At 42.3% G+C, this 17,764-nt stretch overlaps 1 protein-coding gene across 7 annotated transcripts in view; it reads left to right on the plus strand.

The window, feature by feature from the left end:
• LOC8033936 (sodium/hydrogen exchanger 7) overlaps positions 1-17,764 on the plus strand; it is a 47,030-nt gene that overhangs the window by 910 nt on the left and 28,356 nt on the right. For all 7 annotated transcript variants that reach the window (XM_029995864.4, XM_029966014.4, XM_029995863.4 and 4 more), the window contains exons 2-11: positions 7,332-7,561; positions 9,523-9,600; positions 9,701-9,777; positions 11,352-11,449; positions 11,833-11,938; positions 12,070-12,211; positions 12,854-12,959; positions 13,084-13,172; positions 15,401-15,514; positions 16,343-16,454. In XM_029995864.4, the coding sequence (XP_029851724.1) occupies positions 7,332-7,561; positions 9,523-9,600; positions 9,701-9,777; positions 11,352-11,449; positions 11,833-11,938; positions 12,070-12,211; positions 12,854-12,959; positions 13,084-13,172; positions 15,401-15,514; positions 16,343-16,454 (1,152 nt within the window). The remainder of the gene's footprint in view (positions 1-7,331; positions 7,562-9,522; positions 9,601-9,700; positions 9,778-11,351; positions 11,450-11,832; positions 11,939-12,069; positions 12,212-12,853; positions 12,960-13,083; positions 13,173-15,400; positions 15,515-16,342; positions 16,455-17,764) is intronic.

Here is a 17,764-nt window from a genome sequence, read left to right on the forward strand (position 1 = left end):
AGCGGCGGCGGCTATCGGGCGCTCGGTACCGAGGGGGTGGGACGGGCAGTGGTCGTTTCACCGGTGACGTGCAAAAACACGCGCTGAGTTCCGCCGTTTCACCGAAGGTTAACGAGCACCGACCGGCTCGTGTCTGTAGCTCCTGGAAACGGTGTTTATTTGCGCCGAGGCAACCGGATCTCTTATCGATCCGCCGTCTCGTGGGGTGTCCCGTCTGGTACGAACAATCCCATTAAAGAAAACTCGGCTTGCGCAAAGGAGAAAAAACAACTAAAAAATTGCGACCTTTATTATTTTTTTTTAATACGTTGACGCGTCGAGCAATGCACCCACGCTCTTCTTGTTTCCGTGTGTTCCTGAATGCGAAGACGTTCGCGGGCTGCCTTGCGTCAACAGCTGCCCGGAACTGGCGAGAGCTTAAGCCCCTTGACGCGGTCTGTGTGCTAACATGTGGCCTGTCAATCAAACACTCCTGAACCGGGGGGTTGATTTGGGGGAACATTCTATACCGGCTCTTTTTTCTTTCTTCTCTTCGAGCGTTGGTGAATCAAGAATTGTTGCCTTGTTAACCCAAGACACTCCTAGGCCGGGCAGTTGCTGGGGCAAACAATGACAAACTGTTTGTTTGTCACTAGTTGAGGTTCAAATTTGGCAGCTGCTATGGAGCATGACACCGATTTCACATACCCCGCACAGTTGTTTGTCGAAACTCTTCCACTTGTTGGAGCCCCATTCAGCAAAATGTATACACCATTACATTGCAGTCTTCTCTAAATTGCAGGCAGCTGTGTTCACATTTCATTTTTGTATAGTAAAGAGGAGTGCCAACTATTGCACATTTTCATCTCAGAGGCAGTAGTGAAAGAATTAGTTTGGCCTCTCACAGTATTACTAATTTCACCCTTTGTGGGATGAATTGTGATCAGTTGGTCAAGATGTATGCATTTCGTGTGCAGAAAGCGTCTTTGTTTTTCCTTGGACAACTAAATCTTGTATGAGCTACTTCATGCATCATATGAGCCAGAAACTCAGCCGGCTCTCGGTTATATTTTATACAAAACGCTTGGTACACTTTAGTAATGGTGCCTTAGGTGCAATGAGGGGACATGAATAAAACATCTAACACTTTCATAATTTGGGCCTTTGAGAAATGGGCTGGCAATATTAAGCATACATTGGCTACACCAAATTGCAATAAGACCTTTTTTATGCTTCCTGTTCCTGCATTGGCCGGCAGTCCTCTTTCGAAACAGTAGGAAGGTCCCACTCAAGGCATGTGGCCTAGACAGCAATGACATGCTTCAAACATTAAATGTATGTTGGCAAAAATATGTTACAGCAAAGGGGAAAGAGCCATGAACACTAAAGTACCTTTATTTGAGCAGTTTTAAATATTTTTTAAAACTGATAGTAGCTGCTATTCTCACTAGTGCATTGCAAAGTATCTTGATGATAATGTTTTTGAATAGAATGTTTCATAATTCCTGCTCATCGATAACTTGAGCAAAGACAAGCTCGCTTGCACAAGTACAGTAGCACCATTCGACTCTTCTGTCCTTATCTATTATTTCTCAGAACAATGCCCAATTTCCTGTTGCTATTTTGTGTTTTTACCGTTGTCTATTTGCCTTTATTGAAGTGCCTCAAGAACATAAATAAAAATTAGCTTTGCTCATTGCCATTCTGAGTGAAGTGCTTGAATACTAGGGCTATATGTGGAAAGTCAAGGTTTGTCCTCTGTTTTCACTCCTTTTTTTTTCTTTCTTTTTTTTTTTTTTAACAGGTGGCATGTAGAATTTGGACAAATTTTATTACTTGTATATAGATTTTCATCGCAAGTCTTTCAATGACTGTGCCTAATTGTCATTGCCATAACTTTAAGAGGGCTAACAATTTAAGTAATATTTTTGCTCTGTGTCACCTTTTGATATAGCTTATTAAGCTTGCATTATCATGTTAGGAATACTTTGTCTGCTTGCTCCTTATTGATTGCTGCAGAACTTCCCTTTGGCTTTATCTCCGTGTTCCTTTTCTTATGTTTTAGGTGAAGAAACCTCTAAAAATGAAGTCTTAGACTTGTTTTATGCTTTCGGAGATTTGTTGGATATCACTTCAAAGTGGGGTTTCACAACAACTATTGTGATTTTTCTTTTAAAGCTGGTAGATTGATTTAAGCTGTAGGCAGCATAAGCCACAATATTACTGGGAACCTGGGCATGTAATGTTCCATAATATTTCTAGTGTAAACATTATGCACTTACACACAATCATTGTTTGCAGTCAAGCAAGGGTGAAGATCTTTTCATAAAATAGTAGAGAGAAAGTTGACAAGGCCAACAGGTTTGTAAAGCAATTATGGATGACACTAGCAGCAGTAAATCCACTGGGCCATTGCAGCTCATTTGCAGATACAAATTCTGAAAGATAAAATAAATAGAAGGTAAAATGCAGATATCCCTTGTTATGATAGTCGGCATATTAGTATAGACCTTTTCTTTGTACTCTCGACCCCAGCCACCTAATAAGCGTATCTGGTATGGGTGACGAAAACATAATCCAACATTTCAATGTGAAAATAGTAAAAAAATAGAGGGGAGGTAAAACGAGAAAGTGTGGCGGTTATGCTTATATCCTAAATGCCTTCTATTCACGTGGCAAAGGCAAAGGCAAAACAATGTTTTCGCCCCTACTGGAAGTGACGACAATTGAAGATGGCGGCGCACTTGCAAAAAAGGTCTATAGCTATTCCATGAAAACTTTCCGGATTTTTTTTCTTCTACTCTTCGCATACTGTAAAACCCCTATGTTTGCAAGCGTCTTTAATTCACAAATTTCGTGACTTGTAAAATTTGTGAATGTTAGGGGGCACGAATATTTCTATTGTCTAGAAAGGCAAATCCCAGCCTTTATAATTTGCAACACTTAATGGTCGCAAGTACAAAGTGCGCCGCCCAATTCACAAAAAATCTGGGCCGTGAAAATTTTTTAGAGTACTTTGCTTGCAAATGTTTTTACCAATATTTACAAATTCATGACTCATCTGTCTTGTAGCTTAAGTGGTACTACAGACTCTGCATGAAACGTCATTAACACAGTCTTAACTTAGGTGCAGCTCTGCTCATTCTAGGTTCCCTTAAAGGGGCCCTGCAACAACTTTTTGACTGGTTTTTAATTTGCACCAAACCTGAGCGCACTAAACGTAGTAACTTAAGGAAACTTTTCTTTTCTCAAATTTCGCTTTATTTTAAAAGTTATAGGTAAATTAAGATTACAAAAACAAGCAAAAAATAACCTCCTTCATGACGTCGTAGGTCCTGGCTTGAGTGGCCGTGAACTAGATGAGGAGTAGTGAGCTCAATGAGAGCTCACGGCTGCCGCACTCAGTGTCGACGGCTCGAGAGGGCGCCACTAAAGCACATGTTGGATAGGCTGTATACGAAGCGGGCGGCCAGGTCGGCTCGCAATGCTTTTGCTGCGCGATTAAAGACTAATTCGGCATGACACTTCATTGGCCACAAACGACAGCAAACACGGGGTAAAGATCAGTTCCGAACGGGAGCCACTTCGCTCTGCCATACCGCCAAATGACGAAATCGCCAGCCAAGCCCACGCCGAAAACCTTCGGAACGCTCGGAACCGATCGGATCCTCGAGCCGGTATACGACCGCAGCGCCGCCGCATACATGCGGGACCTTTCTACGCTTGCCGTTCGTTGGCGCCTGATCCCACAAACTCTTTCTAGTATGCGCCGTTTTTTTCCGCCGCTTGGTGGCGGGTTTGTCGACGGGTCTTTTCTTGTTTCCGTACATTATAAACTGCATTTGTTTCTTTTTTGATATAAAATACAGAACAAAAACTAGTTTCATACATAATTGAAACGGTTCGCGACACTTGCATTTTGTATCTCGACTAAAAAAATAGTGTTTAGCGGCTCTGACCAGTAGTAAGCCGAGGACCAAAGATGTCACATATCGCGCGCTTTCGGCAGTGCGGGTCGCCCTTGTAGGCGGAACAGGTTTCCGCGTCATCCGGTTAAAATATGATGCACTGATATTTAGTTACCCTTTCCGTGCCCGCTGGCTTGCCTGAACCCCAAGAGACGTGGAAACCGCAAAAAAGGTAGAGGCTTAAATATGATTGCAGGGCCCCTTTAAAGGGGTACTCCGGTGATTTTTTCATGGTCGCTGATTTGCCTCAAAATTGGCTCAACAGACCGATAGACATGGCCCTACAAGTTCCCCAAGTATTGTGTGAAAAGAAAAAGGAATTCGCGAAGTTATTCAATTTTCAAATTTCGTTTTCATAGTGTTTCTCAAACCGGGAGCCCCTACTGGCAACATTGAAGTGTGACGACAGAAATGGTACAAAGTGGGCAGTAAGCCATGTTCCCAACTGATTACAAGACGTTTGATGGTGGGAAAAGAATGTTTGGTAACTGATTCACTGAGAAGCACGCAAAAAACGCTCGACATACTCTGTTTAAGACTACATGCACGACCTGGAAGTCTGTACCATATGTGACGTCCCACCACCGAAGAGCGCGCAAAAATTTGAATGCTGGTTTCGGCATCATCTTTATTTACGGTTTTCTCAATTGCTATTTTGAATTTCGAGAAAATAAATAGCATACCGTGACGACTGAAATCCGGTTAGTCGGAAAATGAAATTTTTTTAGGTAGCTCAAGAAACGGCCGGAGTACCCCTTTAATAATGGTCTGTTTGTACTTTCAGCTCTAACAAACAATACTGTCAAAAAAGTGAAAAGTATTGTATTATAAATACAGAGCGCAACTTTGCAATTTTTTTGCCAGGATTCACCTTGAGAATTAGTGTTATCTTCTATCTCACCTGCTAGGAGAGCTGCAGACTTACTGGTTCTTTTAACCCTTTTTTTTTTATGTTGAGGTGCTACTCGTTTCTAGGTGACACATCTGTCGCTCTGATCTAGCGGTTTCCGCTGGTGGTATGAAAGTGCCCTATTTTATTTGAAGCCCAGGCTAAAACTACTTAAGGTCCCATGGTTGTGTTTACTTGATGCCCGTAATCTTAAATTGCTTGTAGGTTATTATTTGCTGCCAAGTCCTCAGTGTCGTATATTAAAAAATTGGGAGCAATATTGTCCGACTCCACTCTCTGCAGTGTCCCTTTCATATCCTGTATCTTGCTCTAGAGTGGTTGACTGCTGGTGAAAATTCAAGATGCAGCACAGAAACAAGCAAAACAATTAAAAACAAAAATTGGATTAAGTACAATTGCACACAACGTTGAAGACAAAACGGTGCAATTTATCTTTGTAGTGAGGCATACCTATGTACGACAGGATTGAAGGAATGGGTGCACGATTGTTGAACAGCGGATCACATAAGTTGGTGATTCGATAGAAGGATGCAAAGCTACAGTGAAATTTTGTTATCATTAAAGCTTTAAGGAGCTTTTTTTTTTATTGAAATCATAAGTTTAACATAAAATATGGGGAGTCAAACTCGGAAGCTGAGACTATTTTTGTTTGAATCTACACTTGGAATGTTGCAATTCTAATACTATGCAATTTTTGCAAAAATAAAAAATAAAAAAAGATATTATGGAGACCTTCTTTATTTTTTTTATTTTTTTTTTTGTAAAATACCGTGATTTCAAATTCTATCTTTTGTCATTGTCATGCACAGGCTTTGACATGCTCTTGAGGTCGGTGTTTAAGTCAACCTTGATGTCGCTGAGATCTAATATTGACCTTCCCCCATGATCTGGATCTAAACAGAGGCTGTAGGTAGAAAACAAGATAATCTAAACCCTGAGAAAAGAAGGTAATGATCTCAGAATGTAGATTATGCTGTTTCCTAAGCAGCTCACCTGTATACTTCCTCGTCTCACTGTAGGTAGGGTTTTGCTAGGCGGGATACTTGGAGACTCCTCTTTCAAAACCAATGTTTCGCTATTGATAAAGACCTCAGTTCATGTCTTAAGGGGGAACAGAGACCCACTGCTGCTTTACATAATGTGGGCTATTGTTTTGAAGTTTCTACTCCTTTTTATCCTGCAATGTCCCATCACAATGTAAGGTTGCTTTCAGTACCCAGGTTCATTCGAAAGTCTGCCGGAAAAAGCTGACCCTGCACATTGCAATCTCAAATTTTTATCAAAAGTGTATTTTAATGGAGATTTTTAAGCCAGGAAATTTTAGGGTGCGGCTCCCCTCCCATGAAAAATGAGACCAACACCCCTGCCACGGCAAACAACGACGCGGACGACCAAGGTGGCGAATGTTTTGATTAAAATATCTCCCAATAGGCGCAACGAGCAGGTGACACACTCAGCCAAAAGCAGACGACGCCGGCGTCTGCTCGCTGTGCCCACTGGAGGATGGTGCCATAAGCGCTACCCTCGGTTAACTATATAGCCTGTGTCGACGTTCGCCATTGTTTGTCGCAAATTTGTCAGTCTCTTTTTCGCAGGAAGGGAGCTGTGCCATGAAGGTTCACTTTGTGAAATGTTTCAATGAAATACACCTGTAGATTTTTTCAGATGGTTGTAAAGCTACCCTGGTCATTTACGCTGCCCTATAGTTTTGTAGAAACAAGTATCATATTTTCACCACACCCGGTGCATGGTCTGCAAAGACTAATTTTGTCTGAAAATGGAAATGTTTTTTCTTAGGTGTTCCGCGACCGGTGCATACTCTGCACGTAAAGAAATCTTAAATGCAGTATGGTTTAAAAAAATGCCTGCTTTATTAACGCACAAAGAAGCTTGCATCATACAGAAGTCAGAGTTAACAAAAGCCGCCGTGTCTTGTCATAATGAACAATCTCGAAAAAAACTAATCCTTTTGTAGTTTGCACCACAAAAAATTTACAAGGTTTTTTCTATCGCAAAATTTTAAACAATGCACCGCCAAACGCTTATTCTTCGCCCAAATATAGCGCTAGAGGTTTCGAACCAGATGCCAAAGTAGCCTTAACCGTTGCCTTTTTCAAAAGTTATGTGATTTATTTTTAATTTTCAGTGGGAAATGGGGCCCATTATTGTCCATTTTCGGTAAATATCATAGAATAGCTTAGTGTATCAAAAGAGGTCTATCGGCCGCCATTTTCCCATTGAATATTTCAGAAAATCATTGATAACTTTTGATTAAGGTAACGATTATAGTCCTGAAACTTTGGCATCTGGTTCGGACCACGAGGGCTACATTTGGGCGGAGAATGAATGTTCTGTGACAGAAAGTTTATTTTGGTTAAAAAGAAAAGTCAATATTTTTGGGGGGACACCTTGTAGAATCTGCGGACTACAGTCCTGGAAATGCAGTTTGTGACGTCGGTGCTTTTGCCTTGCAGGGCTGATTGTGGGCGCCATCGTGCGCTACGCAAGCGACGAGACGGAGATGTCGCACGTGCGGGTGCTTCCCGTGCGGGGGAGCAACTACAGCGACGCCTATCCCCCGGACAATGTCTTTGTGCTCCTGGAGATCGCCAAGACGGACGCGAACCACAAGGAGAACAAGACGTACGCCTACAACTTTCAGGGGGAGGTCACCGACGTGGAGAGCAAGAAACTCAACCAGAAGGTGGGCGCTCTCTTTGCCCTGAAAAGCGGGCAAAGTCGGACGTTTTTCTGGTTGCTGACGAGAACGTCGGAGCGTCTTTCAAATGCTCTCCCTTGAGTGCATGCTCAGGGCTTGCGGGACACCAAAGAGTTACCGTTGGCGACAAGCTCACGCAGGAGACTGGACAACAGAGTCCCTCCCCCCTCTTCTTTTAGTCTCGTCCCATCGGTGATAATAGCGCACGAAACACATTCTAACGGAACTAGACCTCCAAAACTTGTCCTCCGGTGGTCCGTCCTTTAGTCATTGGCTAGAAATGGCGAATGGGGCATCGCTAACCGGCAGTGTAACAGTGCCATGTGTGCAGCAGCGATTCTGTGTCGTTGGTCCTTACCGTGTAACATAAGAAAATGCACTACTCTTTTTTGAATTAGGTACAAAAGAAGGTCCGGGATGCTAAATGTAAACGCCTAGTTGGTGACAGGCTATAAAAACACTAACTTCTCTCCAAATTTTTTTTTTTGCCAGGCAATTTAAGATGTTTTTGAGTACTACCCAATCAATATTTTGCTCCGGCGTCACATATACTATTGTTCATAAAGAAAAAAATGCAACTGCTCAAAACTGAAACTGGACTGGGGAGAAGGCAGAAATGTAGAGGAGAGAGTTACCGGAAGTCACGTGGCTACACCTGACTGTATTTTCTTCTTTTATTTTCTTACCCTTCGGTTTTTTTGTTGTGTGAAGCAAACGAAAAACGTGCACATCGCACAAAAAACGCAAGAGTCAAGCACTTCACACTTGACGTTTGTGCGTTTTTCAAGCTCTTACCAATTGTTCATAAGACAAGCAATGTCTTCAGCCAGGAGAAGGTGCGACAACTCGGCGACACCTGTGTGCATATTAGCTCGGTGGTCGGGCGAGTTGTACGGAATAAATCCTAATTGTTTTGATTGGTATTGGTAATAGTTTTCTCTTTCGAAGCTAGACAGATTCGCCGGTACCGTGAACAGCAGTTCTGAAGTACAGGGCCCACGCCCGTTGTCCACCGCCATCACTTGGTCTGCTTCGCTCAGCCATCCAGCCTGCATCTCCCACAATATGACGCCATGTTGAGAATTATGCAGAGAATGCACCAAGTGCTTCCGGTTCTCTGTGCAGCTTTTTTTTTTCAATCAACGCATTTGCAGCTTTCTAGAAGCCCCAAAAAATTTGTATCATATTTTTTTTCCATTTTTAATATTAAGTGTGTGCTTTCGATGACCCACTACTTTGATTATATTTGGTGTCTGTGCCTAAACCGTAAAGAACGGCATGGGACCACGGAAAGGAGAGTGAACGCGACTCAAACCGGCCAGTGCTGAACCGGCGGTTTTCGAGCGGAAAGAAAATAAATTTTAAGCCTCAAATTGTGTTCTGGGTAGTTGGGCTCTCGTATGTCATGTACTCATAGAAACCTTGGCGTGCATAACTATCTTGTCATTATTCCTTAAGAGCCCAGTAGGTGCTTTGCCTCAAGCGCATGCACCCAAAAATCCGGCGAAAAGCAATGAGCGCACGATTATAACGTTAGAAAGTCAAGGTAATGAAATATGATTCAAAACTTCATCAAATTACATCACAAGTCACATCAATTAAACAAATTTACAAAATCTACAAAACAATTGCATTTCATGCATTATCGGAAGGTCTCAAAGGCATCATTTTTTGTGTAGGGCATGTGCTCCCAAGTTGCTCCGCTCTATATTTACGAGCTCTGCATTGTGGTATTAGGGCCCACTCCCAAGTTTCGAGGTGCATCGCTAAAGCAAACAAACAAAATTAAATTTGTGGCATATTCAAAGATGTCATTGAGACGTGCAAGTGCACGCTGCATACGAGCACCATGGCCGAATAAATGAGAGAATCCTCCTTCGAGAGACATTTTGCAGTCTCCGTTACCATTGTTAATGTTTTACGACGGACTGCCCATTTCCTCGCAGGCAACGTTTGATCCAGAGATATTTTTCAACATCATCCTACCTCCCATCATCTTCAATGCAGGGTACAGTCTCAAAAGGGTGAGTGACCTCGGGCGGTCGTGCTGCACCCGCGCAGCTGCACGGCTACGGTGGGAGTGTACGCAGTCTTTGATTTGACAAACCTTTCTTTTTTTTACAGAAATTCTTCTTCAGAAATTTGGGCACGATCATGACCTACGCTTTTGTGGGCACTACAATCTCTTGCTTCGTTGTCGGGTAAGTCGACGCAACTTTCTTTCTCTGGCTCGCGAAAATGGGCAAGCGTTGACTACCCTGTGTTCACTGGCAGCCTAAGACACGCAGGGCGTGGCAGGTCCCCGCCATCTTACCGTTCCGCAGCCAATGAGGTTGCAACGTTGGCCGACAAGAACGAACCGTGGAGCAAGGACCGTGGAGACGATGAGCCACGCCCTGCTGTGTTTCTTGTGCTTTCAGTGACTTCAGTCAAATGAGAAAAAGTATTTAATAGGGACATATGTATATGCAGGCTGCTGTTAACTTTTTTTTCATAATGGGGAAAATGTCCGTTTTGTGCGACTTTTGGCTGCACTTTATTTTCCCAGCGAAACTATTTGGTTTACAGTATGACGCCATACATAAAAACTAATTTAAATAAATAAACTTTTGAATAATGCAAACATCAAGACAGACTTAAAATCAAATGTAATATATATTTTTGTCACATGATCCGTTTAAAAAAAGTTGGTCCAAACCAGATAAAGAAAGGACTACCTACACAAAAAGTTTTGAGATACTTACCGAGAGATGGCCCACCTAAAATCGATAGCAAGATTTGTTGAAAAAAAGGTGTAAGCTAACTTTCGGCGTGCCATAAAAAAAAAAGTTGACAAAATGCTAGTTTTGGGGACCTTCAGAACTTGCAATCGCAGGAAGGGGCGACGAAGCAAAAGACGGCTGTCCTTCCCAGTCAGCAATGTTCGCTTATCTCCCGCCAGGGTTAAGTAACACTGTATTTGCAGAGGTCACCATTGGCCAGGGCTCCGCAATTGCTACATGTGGGCTATCTTTCGGTGTTTCAGAAAAAAAAAATAGCAAATCGTGCCAAAAATAGAGGTGGGTTATCTTCTGGGGGAGGGGCATCTCTTTGGATATTACGGTAATGTTTTCTTTTTTCACAACAAAAAACTGCAAAAACCAGAGTTCGAGCTCAAAAAGATTTTGATCTACCGAAACTCAAGTCAACCCTCATGACTGGCATGCCATCGGGCTAAGCACTTTCTTAACATGGTGAAGCACAGGTCACCAGAACTGAAGTACGAGGATCTGGCTTCGTCACCAGAGCCACTGCTGCCATCGGAGTCTGAAAAGTTGATGGAGGATTCGCCAGAATTGCCACGCTCGGAATCGCGTGTCGGACTTGTGGAAGCAGCCGTGGCTGTCGGAAATGACTACGACGTGCCATCGGTTTCACGCTCTGCTCAAAACTCGCTGCCACATGGGAAGAGAACCACAGAAGCCGAAACTCTAGCCTTCAAACTATCTACAAGATGCTCCGCGGGAGTTTTGAAACGGGCCTCCACGCCCATCGATCGCGGGTGATCGCCACTCTACGGGCATGGTCAGGAAAAAGATAATTAATAGCATATACTCCTTGCCTTTTACATTTCTTGATCTGGTATAAAAACCTGAAAACAACAATGTGTAGTTTGTGTGGGTTATTGTTCAATTTCAGTTTTATAACAAGGCACCTTCTTAGTGTTTCTTTGTATCTTCTTACTTCTTTGCCGGTTTGTGTGTTCAAAGATTTGTCTCCTTTTTTATCTTTCCAGGGTTATTCTTTACTCATTCTTGCTGCTCATGCCCCACCTGGAGTTCACATTCAATAATTGCCTGTACTTTGGTGCCATCATTTCTGCCACAGACCCTGGTGAGCGCAGCCACTCGCTGCCAATTGTAGGGGGCACTATTACAATCAACCTAAGTCAAAGATAAAGCTTATTATTTTTTTTATTATCGAGGTCAACCCCCCTTCCTTTCCACCTTTAGTTTTGTGCGAATATTTGGGGTAGCAGGGAATATGACATCGCATAGACTCGCACGTGCCTTACCTCCAAGTTTGTGGCAGTTATTTCTTGGTAGCTACTTGCTCGGTATTTTACTGTCAGTACATAGGGAGCGAAGCCCCCTTTAAAGAATACAAACTAAATATTTGGGAACTAGCTCAGAAATGAGGATACAGGAGCAGGACGATATTTGTTGTCGGTTGCTGGACTTTTCGTTTGACTGAACCCACAACAATCTTTGTTCCAGTAACGGTCTTGGCCATATTCCATGACCTTCACGTTGATGTCAACCTGTATGCCCTAGTCTTTGGAGAGAGCATCTTAAACGATGCAGTGGCCATTGGCTTAGTGTCGTAAGTGAAAATTTGATTTACTTCTCTTGACGTGTTATTCTTTCTGAGAAGAATCTGTGATGTAATGGAGGCCCAATTGAGATGGAATACTGCACACTCAAATGTGCTGCCTCGTGGCTTTCTATCCGCAGGGCAATATCAAGCTACGAAGAAAACAACAACGAAGGGAAGGAGTTTGAAGTGACCGCAGCCTTCAAAGCTTTCGGCAACTTCGTCTACATTTTTCTGTGCTCCTTTATAATTGGGTCTCTCACCGGATGTGTCACAGCTCTTATATCCTTTGCCTTCTGTTGGGGAATAGGGAACAGTCTGTTTGTGAATGTGGAAGTAGGGGCCTGCTTGTGAGATGTGTTTCTACATAAAAGCACCTTCATATACACCACTGCAAGCAAGGTATCTGACTTGCTGCCATTTCTCTGCCAATGTGAGCAAGTATGTGCCCTTCTAAGCTTGCCAAGTTACCTTCAGATGCATGTTGCATGAGCTTGCACACATGGGTCACCAGGCAAGACCCTGTGCTTCCATTTATGTATATAGTAGGCACTTCCTTTCTTCCATACCCCTCTTGCCTTTTTCTCTCTTGGCCATTTTCAACTTTCTCTAGCTTCCTCGCTCTTCCTCTTTCACCCACCGTTCTTTCTCTCCTTTCTCGTAACCTGTGTTTTCTCTTGATCACCGATACAATAAGCTGGTAAATCAAATAAAAATTCAAGAAAGTTTATTGATTTTTTTAATGAGAAATGGTTATTTTGTATCTTTTGCTGAGGTAGAATTTGCTCACATCCTACTATGGTATTGTTGTATCCCATTCCTATGTGCCAACAGTTTTGAATGGCAAAAACATACTCTGTGTACACATGCTTTCAAAAGGGCAAAATTTGAAGCAGACAATGTCCTTGACTGGAAGCTCTGCACATGACCAAGTTCACGAAGCTTTGCGACTTTCCGCTGCTGGAGAGCTGCCTCTTCGTGCTCATGTCATACACCTCCTTTCTAATTGCCGAGGCATTAGATCTGACGGGTAAGTTGTGACGCGGGCACAAGCCATTGCCGCTCCTCACGTGGGCTTTTAAGTCTAGCCTGTTGCACTGTGCGACAAAAGCAGCGTCTGACGCGTGTGTCAGTTTCACTTGTTTGAATTTCAGGTATTGTGGCCGTGTTGTTCTGCGGGATCTGTCAAGCCCATTACACCTACAACAACCTGTCGGTGGAGTCTCGGTTAAGAACGAAACAGGTAAGCAACAATGGCTTTCTCTGCTTTTCTAAACTACCTGTTTTTATTTCTGTTTGTTTAATGAGTTTTCCTATGCTTTTGAGAGAAACAGGATGTGGCTTGGAACCCGTCTAAGAAGGTTTTATGGTTTGTCAAATGTTCAGCTCCTATTAGAATTTATCCAATTAAAAAGTAATTGCTAAGGTTAACATGTACTTTCATTTATATTTATTTTCAAATACTATCAGTTCCTGATGGGACTATGATAGGAGGGGGCATATACACTATCTGGAATATAGAAAAAAGGCAAGGCAATTCACTCTTGAACAAGAAAAACATGATAAAATTTCATAAAACAAGATTCTCAGATGGGTTATCCAAACTGCATAAAACAAACTCAACAATCAAGCTGGGCAACTCCTCAATTCTAAACGTTTCAGAATATGAGGGGGGGTTTTCGCATTGAAAAGTGCTGATGAACAGCTCTACATCACTTGTTTCCTGGAAACTTGGACATTTTTCACACAATGTTACTTTAGACATGATCAGAAACTGAAACTTTGGCTGCAGCGGGAAACATGGGCTTTGTGTTGTCGAACATGAGGCACCCATGTGACACAAACCATGTGTAATCCACCACGCAAATGGGCGCTGCGCAAGTGTACCCCGCACCACAGCAGGCTCTGCATCCAACATTGTCTGTACTACTGCAGACCTGACATTCAGAAACAAATCCGAAATTCGTAAGCAAAAAGGTTGTCGGAGGTAGTGGTACACAAAAACTACGTCGGGATTTAACCTCTGGCAGACAGCTGGCGTGGCAGGTTCACAACACCATGCCCAGCACACACACACAGAGCATAAATCTCTGTGTCCCTGGTTAGTTGACTGTGCACTATGTCACTTGCCAGATTTAGCCGATTTTGTTGACTTGGTATATCTCGAACTGTATTGGCCATTATAATAAACATTTAGACAGAATTATGTTGTAATATTCGACATGCAGACTTTCTATGTGATGCTGAAGAAATGTGCACTCTTTTCACAATAGCAAAAATACAAGTGAAGTTGTTCTTTATGTCCTCTAGCAATACATGTTGAGCCATCTCATTTTTAGCAGAACTTGACACTTCTTTAATTTGCAGTTGTCCAGCATGCGAGGTATGCGTTTCTTTGTGTTCGGAATTTTGATGCGACTGACATTGTGCTGTCCAGGGAAATTCCTGTTTTGTCCTGGGTATGTTTATTACCATTTATTGTTGTGCGAGTATTGAAATTTTCAAATTGTAGTGTCGAATAATACACTATTCAATATTTGCTTCGAGATGAACTGAAATATTCATATTTTTCGAAGTGTTGATCGCAGCGGGATAGCCCCATTAGACGTGCTTCTTACCGAGCACCGGTGCACTGCAGAGATGCAACATCCGCAGAGCTCGCTTCCGGGGGTGTTGCTTCTTTGCAGTGCATCGGTGCTCGGTAAGAAGCGCACTCAACGGGGCAAGCCTGCCATATTGAAAGGTTTGGTAAGTACAAATACCGCAGCCGCGTGCTTAGGAGAAAAGTGCACTTTTAAGGCTGGATGCACACACCTGGTTTATTTTGAAAAAGAACTGCAACTTTAAGAATGTTAATATCTACATTCCAGTAAAACTTTCCAAATTAAACTGCCTATTATACATGAGTAAATGTTAGGCAAAAATGACCTTACAACCTGTGTTAATCATTTGTGATTGAACAAAAGATATTTTCATATAGCAAGAATATTCACAAATCCTTTTGATTAGGTATAGCTGGGCATCTCTATAGATTTCATTTTATGTCAAAGGCATTGTTTACTTGCCATTCCAAGGTATCGGACTTTCTAAGGCCACAGTCAATAAATGTAGCTTGATTAAAATTAGCCTCTAGTTGAACAGGTGGAAGCTTGGGAACAACCTTCACGAGTTCAGCTGGTTGTTAGTTTAAGCATGGTGCAGTAGTGAAAGACTTGGAGAAACTTTGATCTTAGGTTAGAAAATATGCGGCCAAAACCACTATTCTCTCCGAACCATTCACTATTCTGGTGTGACTATTAATATTACTATTGCTCAGGGTTGTGTCATCTACAGGGTGTTTTGTGGGAGGATGTTGTAAAGGGATAGTATTGCTACTGGTGTACCATCAGCTGTGATGTGGTGCCTCTGGTAAATAACTTTCCCTTCAGATGCCTTTATACCGGCATTTTCTCTTTCTCTTTTGCTTTGCAGCTGTTCGAGCTGTTAAATTTCCTTGCGGAGAATTTCATCTTCAGTTATATTGGTGTGTCTATGTTCACGTACAAGAAACACAGATGGGATGCTGGCTTCATCCTAGTGGCCTTTGTATCCTTTTCAAAAAGAAGTTTCACGGCTGACAGCTGCCACAAGCTGCCATAGCTGTCTTTGTCAGCAAGCTGCTGCAATTTCTCGTATGCTAGTTGTACCCTAGTTTCTCTAGTGCCTTTCTAGTTCTGGGACAGCAAACGTTTTGTTCTTTTTTCCCCCGAGTTTATGTTTAGATTGAGCATTTGATAGTGCTGTTCGATACAGCAAATTTTAGCTGGGGTGTTTCACTCCGTTTGACACTGTTTCCTCGTATACAACTTCTGGCATTGTGGCATTTCAGTTGTATGCTCGCTCTAAGATCATTTACAGCTTCTATTTAACATTGAGCTTCTGTTTATATTTTTATATTGTGGTTCGTTTGCCCTCTAGTTCAGCCACACAACTTTACAGCCTTCTGATGCACTGAAACATAAATGTAAAAACAATATAAAAAAAACACGAAAGTGGGCAGTTTTTTTGTTTTTTTTTTGGCATTTTATGTATTGATTTTAAACAATATGGGAGAAGGGGGCAGAAATCCTTTTTCCAACATCTTCCAAATGCTTCAGACACTCCTGTGCTAGGGTCAAATTTGCCTGCAGATATTTTTATGGACTTGAATTTGTTTCATTTATAACATTCAGTTTATATTCATGGCTGTTGTAATCACATTTGTTTGTTTCTTTTGTGAAGTTGCAGCATTGCATGCAGACTTTAAATGTGCGATGTGCGAGTGTTGCATCCATAGTCAGTTTTAGGGGTGGATCGGATGGTAGTTTCTACCAATTGATCCACCCCCAAATGGCAATGGCAGATGGCACTCTCTTCCTTAACCATAGTGTACAGCTAGCAATAGCTGTTGGCAGAGCAGTGTACATCTATCCGCTAACGTTCCTGCTGAACTTGGGGAGGACAAACAAGATCCCGATAGCCTTTCAGCACGTGCTCTTCTTTTCAGGTGAGGCTATTATTAAGAATGTTTTCTGTGTTTTGTTTATTCACTTCAACACACTGCTGGTGAACAGAAACCAGGGCCAGTTGTTCAACTCATGCAGCTAGGGCTGAAAATGTACATGATGATGAATAGTAGAAATACCAGTGCATATGTACACAATACGGAGAAGATGGCTGTCATTCTAACAAACATTTATTATACACTTGTCTGACATCTCTACCTGCACATCCTTGGAGCACGATGCAAGTATTCTTTCCTGCACTTGTATTTTCTGGGATTCCTCGTATCGGCCACGTCGACGTCTAAAGTTTGATACAAAACATTTTTTTTTTCACTACTTTCTAATCAAAGACAAGTTTGTTTTAAACGTTTGACTTCAATTATGTTGCCTCGGAGGAGTTGGTATGATATATTTATTGTCAAAGCAGACCTTTATGCGCACATCTTTAACGTTACTTAATTTCACGAATCTCCAGTTGGCAGATTCAAATCCCAACTGAAATGCCTGCTATTTGACAGAACTAAGATTTTGGTTACACATTGAAGGATTCACAGCTGATGTAAATTAATTTAAGTCCTCTGCTGGAGTGTGCCATCTGCCCAGGGAATCAAACCTGTCATTACTCTAGTTTGGTTCAGATTAGGGTTCAGTAGCTCTGCGTTTTGTTCCGATTCGGTTCTGGTTCTGCGATGAATTCAAAATAATGGTTTGGTTACCGTTTTCACGAAGTGCGAACCGGTTCAAACCTGTAAAAAGAGAAGTCTACAGCTCCAAGTCATTAAAGGGAAGCTGAAGAGGTTCCTGAAGTATTTTCTGCTCGTGAATCTTAATATTACGTTAGTTTTCTCCGAAGATGTAACTAAACTCGAGAAAACACGGAAAGCCTCCGACCAGTCGTTACGTCGCACCCAGATCTTTTGGCCGCCAAGCGCGTGTTGCTCGTGTCGGCAGCGCATGTAATTGCAAGCTTTCTAGGTATATTCACCCGCACTGACATGCACCAGGCGTGACGTCTTTTTCTGACAATTTTGAAAATAGCAAGGGTGCATGAGCATAGCTTTGGTAGGTGCTGAAGATGCACGAGAGCGGATGTTTCGAAAACGCCTACTATGAAGTCGCGCTCCGGGAAGGAGACGTAGTGGTACTTTGAAAACTATTTTCTGCTGCCTCCGTGTACCAAATTGAAAAAAATAATCTTGATATCCATGGTCCTGGAGGCCAAATGAAGATGATTCAAGGGTTTTTCCTAAAATTCAAAACCGTTTCAGTTTTCCTTTAGGAATTGTTTAACACAGCACAAGAGAACGGCTAA

Source organism: Ixodes scapularis, unplaced genomic scaffold (genome assembly GCF_016920785.2).
Source record: "Ixodes scapularis isolate PalLabHiFi unplaced genomic scaffold, ASM1692078v2 PGA_scaffold5__190_contigs__length_132052651, whole genome shotgun sequence".
In the NCBI taxonomy this organism is placed as follows: domain Eukaryota; kingdom Metazoa; phylum Arthropoda; class Arachnida; order Ixodida; family Ixodidae; genus Ixodes; species Ixodes scapularis.